The 13,968-nt window shown below is 28.1% G+C and overlaps 1 protein-coding gene across 1 annotated transcript; it reads right to left on the reverse strand.

Moving 5' to 3' along the window:
- Positions 1–735: 735 nt before the first annotated feature.
- LOC147806234 (uncharacterized) lies at positions 736–8,103 on the reverse strand. Its single transcript, XM_087169021.1, has 6 exons — positions 7,901–8,103; positions 4,975–5,027; positions 3,738–3,845; positions 1,928–1,966; positions 1,276–1,323; positions 736–914 (listed from the first exon to the last, which is right to left on the reverse strand). The coding sequence occupies exons 1-6, from the start codon at positions 7,998–8,000 to the stop codon at positions 873–875; spliced, it is 390 nt and encodes a 129-aa protein (XP_087025147.1). The 5' UTR covers positions 8,001–8,103; the 3' UTR covers positions 736–872.
- Positions 8,104–13,968: the final 5,865 nt, after the last annotated feature.

Consider the following 13,968-nt stretch of genomic DNA (forward strand, 5'->3'; position numbering starts at 1 on the left):
TTATTCAAGAAAATTGTACTAAGTGTGTGTACAATTTATGTATTCATTTTTAATTTTTGGGTTAATTTTAAACTTCTAAGTTTGATGATTGCTTAAAATAAACTAACTTTCATATCTAAATACATTACAAATAGTATTTTACTGCCATGTGGTATATAGATTAGGAAATAAACATGACTCCAGGAGTAAGAAACAGATTGTTTTAATCTTTTTTGGCTCCTCACCTTTGAACATTTCAGCTCAGAAATATCACAGGCACAAGAAATATAAGGCAAAGCTTCAACTGGTCTTTCTGATGGGAACAAGCTGCTTGATGTATACATTAACCTAACGCATTTGTGATACAATTTATTTTGTTTAATGTAAGCATTAAGTTAAACATGTTTCTGATTAATATCCATTTTTTAAAATTCATTCTAAAAAGATTCATTCTTAAAGTCTACCTCCAACCTGTAATTAATAAATTCCTATCTAAAAATCTTAAATTTTAATGAACATAATATTTGTAACTCTTTATTTATTTATTTTTTTATTAAAAATAATTCATTACATTTTGGCAAATACTTTTATGATAAACATTTTCATGCATTTTAATATAAAATTTCTATATCACATTTTATTTAATATTAACATAAATTGCTTTTACTCAAGTTTGCATACAATTTTCTCTTCTATACACCACTTTTCAACTGAATAACAAGAGAAAAATAAACTTTTCTTTTCATCAGGAAAAACATCAGCCGTTGCAAGCACTCAGTTGCGTAACTTATTAATCATTAAAACATGATTTCTTAGAAATGTAGTACATCTTCACAGACTTGTATGATTTGATCAATTATTAAAAAAATGATAAATGCAAATATGTTAGATTCTCATACATCAAAAAGTTTATCAAAGATCTTTTGTAGGCAAATCTGAAAGAGAAAAAAAAATTACATTTAAGAAAATTATAAAATATATTTAGGAAATTGTTGTTGCATCTGCAAAGTTTGCATATGTAATTGAAATTTACATTTGGGAAGTTATTGAAATGCTGCCTGTTTGCTTAAAAAAATTTATGTCACAGAAACAGATGTTACAGATTTAAAATTTAATTTTCAGTGATAGATTCATTATATGAAATAACTTGTTTTTGATTTTTTTTCAGTCAATACAATAAAAAAAAATTTATTCTTATTACTTAGTTTTTACTTAACCTAGTTGTTGAAAATATAATGTGATCTTAGTACCAGCAATGGTTTATGATCAGATGAAATATCAACAAATATATTTTACCTGAAAACTATTCAGCTTTTCTAATTCAATTTCATTTTGCGAAGTATCCTGTAAAAAATAAATAAATGAACATAATCTTCAAGTTTACGAAATGTTTTAATATTCATATATTGTTGGAAATAATTATTTCAGTACTGAATAATACTTAAATTGAATGAACAAAATTTTCAGTTGAATAAAATGTTATCATTATTTAACTGCTACTGAAATTAATGTTTCAGTGCTAAATGATATTTAAATTAAATGAATTTTAAAGTGTCCAAAAATTTTAGATAATGCTTGAAATTATTTTAGTTCTGAATGATATTATAATCAAATGACTCTTAAAGACAAATGTATTCAGTGTAATCTATCAATACATAACTGGATATTCTGAAATTAATTTAAATATTAATTTCAGAATGTTATTCTGTATATCATATTCAGTTTTGTAATTGAGAGTCAAAATAATATAATTTATTGCTGTTTAATTAAAAACTGAAAAAATAAACAAACACATTAAAAGGTAAACATAGTTTTTAAATTAAATAAATGATTAAGATCATTTCATATTTATAAAAATCATTTTATTTTTAAAGAAACTTTAGTGATATTTATTGTATTTTGAGAAAAGTACATAATTAAAAGGATATGGGTATTATGTAATACTTACATAAAGATGAGCTAAGTCTTTCTCCCAGCATAAAAACAACTGAAAGACATGAATTCTAAATTACTTCTAAATACATAAATTGAGTTTAAATTAAAATATATCTATATATTCCTTTAATTAAGGAGGAATATTGCTGTAAAGTTTTCACCAAACTTATTTTTAAATTCTACACAACTGAAAAATAGGAATAGCAGAAAAAATTATCCTAAAGGTATTTATTGTAAATTGAATAAACTATACTTTGCAAACTTAAAACAGTATATTTCCAACTAGAATATTTAATAATTCCTACAATTTGCATCTGATTTACCTAAATATTTGACAGTATGTGCAAATGTCGTTACTCAAATATAGTTTCTCTTGGACATAAAAGTTATTTAATCTTGTTTATAGTTCTTGATTAATCAAATGTTAAAACCTGACTTTTCGAAAAAATATTTGTTCAAAATAAAAAATTAAAACCAAATATTTTTATCGAAGTTTATTTTGGAAGTTATTTTGAAGTTGTCATAGTTCTTTCGAAACAAAACAAAAAATACAATATTTGAACTGGATTCGGCTCCAGAGTGGTGAAAGACACTCAACAACGTTTCAAGAGTCATTTTTCTGTCGGTTTTATAGCTACCTTATTCTCCAGACTTAAACAGATTTATTTTTCTATTTAGTCTATCTTGGAGACAAGGTTGTGCCAAACCTCTTACTGACTTCAACAGCATTAAAGAAATGCTTATACAAGAAATAGGACAAAATATCAGTAGGTTACTGGCAAGCTATATGACAGAAAATTACAAACTCAAGCTCTGCATCATTTTGAAAATTTGTAAATAGGTTAGAATTAGTAATGTTTCCACATTCATTTGAAACTCTGGTTGTGATATTTTAATAAACATTAAAGTTTCATATTATTTGTGCCCACCTAATTTTTTACTACATTTGTGCAAACTCAAATAAATCAGAAAGAAGTAATTAATTTCGTACTAATAATTCCTGCGGCATTCTGGTTTAAAATGCAATCTTAAGGCTCGAACTTCCAGAAGGGAATCTCAATTCCTCTATTGTATTTAAAGGTCAAGTCTCAGCCTTAAAATAGATAATTAAGCATCTTTTACTTCTTTTATATTATTATATATGTAATAGCATACTTCAAAACTCAAAAATAACTTTACAACAATAAAAATTTGTTGGAGCTAATAGCTTATTACTCTTACCTATGCTATATTGCTATTATCCGAGTTAAATTTTCGGAGTTACGAATTACAGCGTTATTCATAATTCCCTCCTCCTGTAAACGCCATTTTACTACTGGCTACAACTGTACAACTGGCTTCAGTGGTACACGTTACTGCCATCTACCGGCAACTGCTTAAATTAAAATTTGGAATAAAGAATACTTATGGAATAATTTCACATGTTCTTTTTTGCCATATTCGTCTTCGTTTTTTTACTATAACGCTTCGTAACCCCGGAGAGAATTATGAATAACCCTGTACTTTAAAAAATTTTAAAAGTGATACACATATTGAATTGCAATATAATTTTAAAAACATAAGTTTAGAATTTTTTATATTATCGTGATTACTGATTTTAAGCGCTTTAAAGCATTTCTATATTTCTAAGCAAATTCATATATGCGTGAATTACGACTGGGCACTTTTTTAAACAAAATAACTTTCTTTGGACTTAATTGTTTGAAAATCGGCGAATTTTTGAGATGCGATGTACTTTTAAATATACAAAAAATTATTGAGTTTATTATAATTTTTTTAACTGTAAATAGGTATAAATTTTTAATCTTAATAAATCCACTTACTGAATCTCTAATATCGTCTCTGTCACAAAACATTTCAGCTGCTCCCATCATGTTTTCTCTAAAGTTGTCTGTTGCATTTCTGCAACAGCCATAAACGATTTCTTGTCCCTGGAGGTAAAAATTTTGTGTTTTGTATTTAAAAAGAAAAAACAAAGCGTCATTGCAATTATTCATGATAATGATTATTTCTACATTCGTGTGTGTGTGAAAGAGGATGCAATTGAAATTCCGAAATTTTTGCAACTATCCATAGTACTCTAATCTCGTCTGCAGCTACTACTATGTGTCTGATGACAATATACAAGTTTCAATCGTTTTCTAACTGCTACTAGCATGATTTATCATCAATCGAAATTTTAATCATTACCCGACTAGCTAGAGTACTCAAATTTCAATCGAAGTTTTGTGTCTGGAGTCACAACAAGATTCCATCATTCCTTGACATTAACTGGCAGAATTTATGTCCAAATAGTAACTAACTAAAGGGCTGAAATTTCAACTGGAACTTTTTGCCACATGAAAGGACAAATCACAAATTTTTCCTAAATATTGGAATTAAAATTTCTTCTCAACTTCTGACTTAATCTAACTAACTGCCGTAAAATTAAAAAGAAGAAAATAATAAAATGAAATTTTAAAAACTACATTTTTCAAGCCGACTAGATAGAAGAATTAGCGTCAATAACAACTCTGAAACAACTTTTTCTTTTTTAACTAAGAGATTTAATTATTTTTAAATTGTTCAAGAGATTTTGATTTGCTTTATTGCTGATGTCTTTCACGGCCTGGAATGAACTTTAACTGCGAAGGAGTACTTTTTAGTTTTTGCTGAGAAAGAGTGTTCTAGGAAATTCTTTCCATTCGATAGGTTTTGTTTAAAAATTCGCTGATTCGCCAATTACTTAAAATAATTGTAATGGACTAGATTTGTAAACACACACACAATCGCTAAATTTTAGAACCTGGATTTCAGAGTATGGTAGCATATGTCTATAGTATTTCACAAAAATCGCCGTAATGCTGGATTTAATAAATAAATAAATAAAAAACATGAGATACAATTTTAATATTTATTTTTTCAAAAAATGTCTTCTTTTAAATTCATATTTGCTATTATTTCTAAAAAATGTAAAATCAAATCGATATTGCAATGCATTCGTTTTTGATGTAAAAATTATGTAAGGTTTAAAATGCTTTTTTAAGACATGGAACCATGTTATACTCTCATTATACTTACTGCTACCGGTAGAAGGCTTCCACACTGTGAAACATCACTTATGGTTTTCTCTGCTAAAATGATAGAATATAATTAGACAATTTTAAAAGGTTTTCCAAAATCTACAATGGTAAATCAAAATATCAAATGCAATCTTTTAAATGTGTCAGTAACTACAACCTTAGTGATAATGTTGTTGTTACTGTCAAAGTGATTTTCAGTGCATTAAAATGATCCCCCTCCTATTTTTTTCAACCATTTTCATTTATTTTTCTTTCTTTGTGCAATTTCTGTAATGCGGAGCTAGTGGAGCTTGCTTTGGTTCGTCGTTGGCGTACGCACCAAGTTGAAAAAGTTGAATTTCTTATACCCTTATTTCTTCCAAGAACTTTATAAAATGGGTTTATCTCCGACACGGGGCTTCTGGAGCCTGCTTCAAACTGTTCTATCATTATTCGAGAACAAACTGAAAAGTTGAATTGATTTTCATCTTAAGAGGAGATATTCTTTCCTTCTCTTTTTGTTATAATTAAACGATTTAGTGTAGAATTAATGATGACAATAAACTTGTGATGTTTTTAAAATAAACTCATTTTAATACAAAATACTTTCAAACGCTACATCGACAATATTTTGTCACTTTTTCATCAAAATAGAAATTCATATTAAATACATTTTAAGAATTTGACTGGTGTAATTTAAGTTGAACGATCATTCAGTTGGAGTGTTCCCTAAGTAAAATGTATTATTCTTTAAGAATTTTATTGTAGTTTCAATTTTCTGAAAGGAATATTTAAAGTATTGATAAAATAATTAATACTAACTGTTAAATGACAAACTTCTCAAAACTGCAATAAGAAATATATTACAGCAGTGTGACTTTTCTATTGCAAATAAAATTCATATGAAATATGAATCGGAAAATTGAGTCGCTCGACTGAATTGATCGAAGCATTAAAAGTGGTGATGATGCAATTAACCCTTTTGAAGGCAGTGGTAAGTATACTTACCACCACGTTTTACCACTTTTAATTAGGGCTTCCATTTTTCAATAACTTCAACATTCTTGAAGTGAGTTTGAATAAAATTGGTAACCATTTGTCACTTTTAAAAAACGTATAAAAGTTATAAAATACATAATTCCTTTTGAAGTGTGTAGCATTTAAGGAATTTATTTTATAAATAAAGAAAAATAAAAGTCAGTAAGTTCCTAATAGGTCATGTTAAATATATTTACCACCAAAAAAATGGCATTTTTATAAACTAAATGAGTTTTTTTTTATATCAATTACTGCTCTTAAAACAATTTCAATTCCAAAATTACTTAAATTTACCTATAATAGAAATAAAGGGCCCATTAAAGGGTTAAATAAAATATTCACTGCACATCATTCATAGTGTTAAAAATATTTAATCAGTGAGCACACACAATTGTACGAAACTGATGTTCTTTAAATTTGAATTCAACATTTTCATTCAATCAAAAATGCAAGAATTTCTCTACATACTTAAAAGTCAAATTATTTCAGAATTACAATTAAGCTACGATTCAATTTTTTGATTACTTTTAATTTATTTGTAGTTTGAATTACGAATTTCTAAACGATTTGTATTGAAACATTAGGATGAGAAATGAATGAAATATACATCTATACATTAAATATTTATTTATTTTTAAGGAAGTAAATGCTACATTTTATAGGATTATATTTCGGGAAATGATTCTCCAGAAAAGGATAACAAAAAAAAATGTAAGAATATTATTGTTTAAAAATAACGATAATTAATAACGATTTAATTAAATTACAATTTAACTTCTTTTTTTTTTAATTGTTAAGATATCCTTGAAAGCTAAAATTTTACGATAATAAAGCAGGATTACAGAGGATAACTATATATATATATTTTTTAAATTCATCTTAAAATGTCTACAATTTTCAAAAAAAAAAATTATTATTTTAAAATATATATATTTATATATGTATGTTTAATATTATATGGATGCTAATCTTCTCATATCAATTTTCAAATTTTATTATTTAAATATAAATTAGATCTCTTTTCTTCATAAATTTTATATTTATTCATGAATAAGGAAATCATTGAAACCATGCAGTTCCTTATTGACATTACAATCCGGCCCCATAGCAGTAATGCAGATGTAAGGCCGGAATAACGCTGTTATTTTGCAGGCGCAAGGAGTTACCTCGCCCCTTCCTGAAGTGCTACAAAATTAACGATAGCGGATCTTCTATTACTATCTATTTACCGTTACTGTACCTAAAATTCATTCTTATCCATTCAAAATCTTAAATATTCATGAGTTAGAAATTTTTTATTTGAGGTCAAAAATGAACTAATTCAGTAACATAATTTCTAACATAACTTAATATTTCTTGGTATTTTTATTTTATTTTTTACAAGCTTCAGAACTTCTAATTTACGTTAAAAAAATACTTTTTATGTTTATAAAAAGAAATTCAAAAATAGATTTATATATATATATAAAAAAAACTTTTATTTCACTTTTAAAAATTCGATTCAAAATTATATAATATAACAAACTGTAAATCGCGTTTATTGTTCTTGAAGAGAAAATGTGAAAAGCATGATTTCTTAGAAAACGCCATGATAGTTCGAAGAAAGGAAACCCCAAGAAGTTCGAAGATTCCTATGCGCTGTACATTGCTCAACTCTGACTTTGCTACATACAGCAAATGGGAAGATATTTTACATTTTTGCGAGGAAAAATTATTTGATAGATGTAAGTTTTCAAAAAAAGGAAAACATAAATTTTCTCAAAAAAAAGAAGAAAAAAAAAAAAACTTTTATTATTAAAAATTATTCTGAAACTGAATGGAAGACTTTCAATTTCTTCTCTAAATAACAATTGATGCATATAACTATTATTAATAAAATTTTAAAAATAAGAATAAAAAAATATCACCACATAAAGCTGTTATAAGCTCATCTTCTTCAACTTCATCTTCGTACCCTTTCCCCTTCATAAACCACAAACAAATTATAAGAAACATGAAGTTATTCATAACTGTAACCAGTAACAATCGCGGACACAAGATTAACGATGTGTGTTCGAAAATAGAAAAGATTTAAATGGGCTCACAAATCTATTTCGCATTTGCTCTTATAAGCACTCAACCATTGGGATGGTAATTTTATTTAGAACGACACTTTTTATTACATTTGGACTGTCGTAAAACAAATCTATGTCACCGAACCATTTCACCATAGAATTTTCAACAATGCTTTTCTATTTCATTATGTTCGGAGAACAAAAAGTTTCCGACACTGACGGTCCTTTCCAAAGTGCCGTTAATTAATATTTTGGAAAGTTTAAAAAGTAAGTCCGATGAACCTGAAAAATTTCGGTTAACCTGTGAAATGAATAAAAAAATAAAAGTATTCTACCATGATCCATAAGTCCTGTAAATTGGAATTTTCGATGCGAACTTTTTTAATTTACTGGTTCATACAGCTACTTTGCCACTCAAATTGCAAATTAGTTTTTTTTAAAAAATTCTTTAATTCTCATATCTATGATCAAAACGGAATAATCTTTTAAAATTTTATTTGGTTATTCAGCAGCAGTAGTTGAAAAAAATATTCTCATTTTTCCCAAAGTTTTAATTTAGAACAATAGCGTTATTGAACCTTTTTGTTACGATTCCTAATTTGTTAAACTAATGGGCACTTTAACCTCATTTTCTTTTTATATTTAAAGTGGTAAAGTTAAATTACACACTTTAGAAAATATTTTCTTATTTGGTTTAAAGAAGTTTTTTAAAATCATTTTACCACTACTGTGTATACATAATTTTAAAAAGAAGTCATGACATCAATTCAGAAGGGAAAAAAACCTCAATGAGTTCTTTCTGCTTTAGTTTGCTTTTATATGATTAAGTCATTGAAAATAAGATTTGTTCTTCGTATTGTAGAAGCAGTTGCACTGTACTGCGAAGTACATGCCCCGTCAGGAAGGAACTCTGATCTCACTTTTACATAGACCTAGGCAGGCCCGGACTGGGAACTAAAATCGGCCCGGGCATTTTAGAGATATCGGCCCTCTACTTCACATAAACACCGCGTGCGCGAAGCGTACGCGTTTCCTAATGTATCATTTTTAGGCATTTTTTACTTATAAATTCTCATGAACGTAAGTTAATTTATTGAGGTTAGAAAGTAGATAAAAATTGCTTAATAATCCTTTATAGAATATATTTCAGTTTGAAATACATGGCTCTTATGAGGAAACATAGGTTGATAAAATCAAAAAGAAGGTGAAAGATGTAGAGTAAGTAAAAATATTTATTATACTACACATACATGAATGATTTACATAAAAATTTTTTAAAAATAGATTTTATGCTTCTTCAAAAGTCATTAAATTAAAATTAAATCGAAAAGAAGGTGAAAGATGAAGAGTTAATAAAAATATTTATTATACTACACATACATGAATGATTTATCTAAACATTTTTTAAAAAAATAGATTTAATGCTTCTTCAAAAGAAATTAAATTAAAATTTAATTGAATGACTTTTGAAGAAGCTCACTATTTTCTGCCACTTAATCAATTGTGTCGTCGCTATCTAATTTCATTGAGAGCATTCAAATTATCTGAAGATAAAGTACACCTCATTCGATTTTTTATTGCTTTTAATGTGGAGAATGATCTTTTACAAGCCGCCTGACTTATTGACAATGTTAGTAAATATTTTAATGCTAGACCAATTAAATTGTAAGAATTGGTCAACAAATTGAATCTCTGTAACATTTTGAAGCAACAAATAACACAATTTTTGTACGCATTGCGTGTCTCACTTTTTAGACTTACTTCTTCTTCTTTTTCCTAAGTAAAGTCGTTATTATCTTCGTATGAATGATCTTCTCTGATTATTTTATAATCTTCTAAGTCTGAATTTTTCAGTTTTTCCCAATGTAAAGCTAAATTTCTTAGTTCAATCCGCAAATTTTCACCTATAGCTGTTTCGTCAAAGTTTAGCAAGAGTTTGTTAAAATTTGACGTTATTATTGAGTATTCGGGTTATTATTGATTATATTGGCATTAAAATTGAGTTTGTTAAATTTTGACTTGTTTTTATCCATTACTCGGCCACCAAACTCAAGACCAAGGGGAACTTTAACTTTGATTTAAAAGCTGCTCAGAGTTTTGATCAAATTTGACGCCTTCTTTTCTTATATAGAAATCCAAAAGGCTAAAAAATGGAATCTATTGGAAAAGGACAAATGGAATTTAAAAAACACACAAAAACAAATAATACATTATATTAAAAGTCTAGTGAAGAGACATACAGTGTAGAAAATTCTACTGGATAAAATAAAAGTTCACGTTTGTGCAATACTGGAAATAATAAAGAAAGAGAATCTTACACAGCACTAAAGACTTACAGTCGGACAGAGATTATTTGATTTAATCATGTGTCAACAACGACATCTAACAGTATCTCCAGGAACTAATTTAATATTAAGTTATAAAACACAGGGTGATTCAGACCAAACGTGCCACCCATTTTTTTCGAGAATGGAGCGAATAATCGATTTAAAATAAAAAAATCTAATAACTAAATAGACCCCAAGGAATTCAATAGGGATACTGTTAATTCCCGCAAGTAGCCGGAAGTACCGGAATTTGAACACAGCTTTGATTTTTTTAAATAGAAACCTATATCTTATTTGGCGTCATTGGAGTGAGTTTTTGAAAAGAAATAACTTTTACCTGAAATATTTTTTAACATCTCATTTTCAATAATAGATAAGAAAAAATACATATTAAATAGATTTTGACATATTCATTAAAAAAAAATTTTCGTCATAATGTCTTATACCTTCATTAAAACACATTTGTGCTTTTCTTTCCATGTTTTATAAAAATTGAAGCGATTTTGATAATTTAAGTTATTTATTTTTGGTAAAAATGATAAATTGAAGTAAATAATCAGAATTTTTTTTTCGTATCTATTATCTTGAGAGCAGTAAGAGATATAGAAAATAATTTCAAGTAAAAGTTACTGTTTTTCGATTACCCTCTACAATAATGCCAAATAAGATACAGGTTTCCATTTAAAAAATCAAAATTTGTTCAAATTCCGGTACTTCCGGCTACTTCCGGGAATTAACAATATCACTATTGAATTCCTTGGGGTCAATTTAGTTATTAGATTTTTTTATATCAAATCAATTATTTGCTCCATTCTCTAAAAAAATGAATGGCACGTATGGTCTGAATCACCCTGTATATTAAAACAATATTATTACTACACATATCATAGTACAGTAGGGAACCGATTATCCGGAACGATCTGGACCATCGCTATTCCGGATAACTGATTTTTCCGGTTTTCTGAATCGCTACAAAAAACAGTTTTTTTTTATTGTTAAACCCAACTAAAAAAAAAAAATTAGGGAATAATCTTAAAAGGAAGAAAAAACGATGAAGTAATACAGTAATGATCATTTCTAAAATGATGGTATGGTAAACATCTTTCAAAAAAAGAAAAATCCTAAAATCTTATGAGGAAAAAAATTTTTTTTAAGAAAATGGCGGGAAAATTTATCGAATTTCGTTCCGGTTTTTTGGTTTTCCGGTTTTCTGATTTCCGGATAACGGGTTCTGTACTGTATATGTTACTTAATATTATTATTATTATTTGCGCAATATTATTTGAAATTCATGCAATGTATAAAAAATTTTTTTGCCCTGCTGGATCGGCTCAACCGGTCCTCGGGCCAGACTGGCCCACCGGGCATTTGCACGGTCTGCATATTGGCCAGTCCGGGTCTGGACCTAGGAGGTAATCTTAAAAGAAAAAAACATATTAAATATTTTTAAGGCTAAAATAATTCTTGCTTACAACTGTAGATTCTAACGTTATCGCGATACCACAACAAAGATACTTAATCAGAAATCGAAAAATCGTCAGATATGCTATAGGTATACCCTTTTTTCCTTTTCTTCATAAAAATTAATACTTGTGCTTTAAAATGAGAAAAGAAAACTCAATTTTTCAAGAAACGGGTAAAAAGAATTCAATTCGAAAAGAGGAATACGTAATTAGCTCCAAGCGCCCTACCATGTGCTTTAAACCAAATTTCATTGGATACCTGTAAGCGAACATCATTGGCTTCTAAATCCACGAAAGCCATGATTTACCCACAATGATGTCACTTGCAGGCATTAAATTATTTTTATAATATTTGATTAATTAAATATTTAAAAAGCAGAGATCTATGAGGACATAATCGTAGCTATCAATTTTGTATTACTAAACCACTGATATAAGATTTTAGATTGACATGTATATCAGGGCAGCCAACTTTCTACGCTTTTTGTAAAAATTTACTCTAGTAGTAGCTGTTTATGTTTTAATGTATCATTTTTTATTAATTTAAACTTATTTCCCACACCACTGCTTATAAATGATTTAAAAGTTCATATGCAATGCCTCTTTGTTCTAGCTCCTTCATGAGTAGGTGGGGGGGGGGGCTCTACTATAGTAACTAGTCAAAAATAATTTCAGCAGCAGTGCCGGATTAAGCATACACGGGGCCCTAGGCCATTGAAATTTTTGGGGCCCTTAGATTAAATTTTTTTTCTCGTATATTTTTTATTTATTCAAATATAAAAGTATTTATGCATCTTTTCATTTAAGAAATCGTATTTAAAATAAAAATAAATAATAATAAATTAAATGTCACTTTATTTTGTTAAATTAGAACAAAAAATAAGTATAACATTCTGGAAAAATTTGAAACTTATTAACACTTAACAAAATCAACGCTACTATAAAATTGGTATTCAAAAATAATTTTTTTCTGCTCCTGCGATCAATAAACTCATCTATAATGTTATCAAAATTAATTTCACGGAGAACATCTGATCGATAAACATCAAACTTAGCATGTCTAATCGTTTCTGAAACATGACGCTTCTCTGCATGGCTTATTTTCTTAAATTTTTAAAATTTATTTTCAAAAAATCCATTTTAAGGGGGCCCCCGGTCATGTCTTAGTTTGGCTTAATGGGTAATCCAGCACTGCTCAGCAGCTCATCACTAACGAATAAAGCAGCATAACAACAGACGGATACGAACAAATTTCCATTCTCTTAATTTATGACAATAAAACCATAAAAAAAACGGGCCTATAGAATATCGCAAGACATCCACTAACAGGAAACAGGAAATAAGCTACTCTTCCCTGCCAGTTATGACTCAATAGTAATAGGAGACTTCAAGACAAAGCAAGTGTACAGTATATACTGTACAGTATATGGGGTGTAATAGGAGTACTCATAATGGTAAACATCTTAAAAATCTTATGAATAAATTTGTCCTTGGTCTTGTGAATTAATAGCACCCTCTCGAACCAATTTACTTTCCCACACATGATAACTGTATACCAGACATTCTAGACCTAACAATAACCAATCTCAAGATACCGATTGTAGCAAGCGAAATTCATGACCTATCTTTAGACCATCATCCTGTATACAATATCGTTGGAATCAACGTAGAAAGGATCTATGACGAAATCAATAAAACTAATTGGGTGCTTTATGAAAACATCTAAGCCATTAAAAAATTCAGAAGAGAATACTGAATACTACCTTCCGAATCATCAAGAAATTTTAAAGATGCAAGAAGACGTCAACAAAGCTCAGCTCATTCAGAATCCACTAGCACAAAAACTCACCTAACGAAATACCTTAAATTTCCACCAAAAATAAAGGAATTAATTAAACAGTGAAACTGGTGCAGGAAGATATATCATAGAACCTGGGATCCCGAATTTAAAACTAAGATGAAAAACCTCAATAGATGAATTAAAAAATGTTGTCGATATTACAGTCATAAATAATGGACAAAAAATATAAACTGTTATGTCTGTATATCAACAGATGGCGTTAACTCGCTGTTGAGACACTCGAAGAATAAGTTTCACTTTTGTTTTTTAAAAGCGGTTACGTTTTTATTT

Source organism: Parasteatoda tepidariorum, chromosome 8 (assembly GCF_982258835.1).
Source record: "Parasteatoda tepidariorum strain Cologne lab strain chromosome 8, Ptep-v5.0, whole genome shotgun sequence".
Taxonomy (NCBI): domain Eukaryota; kingdom Metazoa; phylum Arthropoda; class Arachnida; order Araneae; family Theridiidae; genus Parasteatoda; species Parasteatoda tepidariorum.

Excerpts from the sequence above, each read along its gene's own strand:
- LOC147806234 (XM_087169021.1), bottom strand. The coding sequence starts at position 8,000 with ATGAATAACTTCATGTTTCTTATAATTTGTTTGTGGTTTATGAAGGGG. Across the intron at positions 1,967-3,737 it reads GAGACGATATTAGAGATTCA|TTGTTTTTATGCTGGGAGAA; the intron begins GTAAGTGGATTT and ends CATGTCTTTCAG. Across the intron at positions 915-1,275 it reads AAAAGCTGAATAGTTTTCAG|ATTTGCCTACAAAAGATCTT; the intron begins GTAAAATATATT and ends TTTCTCTTTCAG.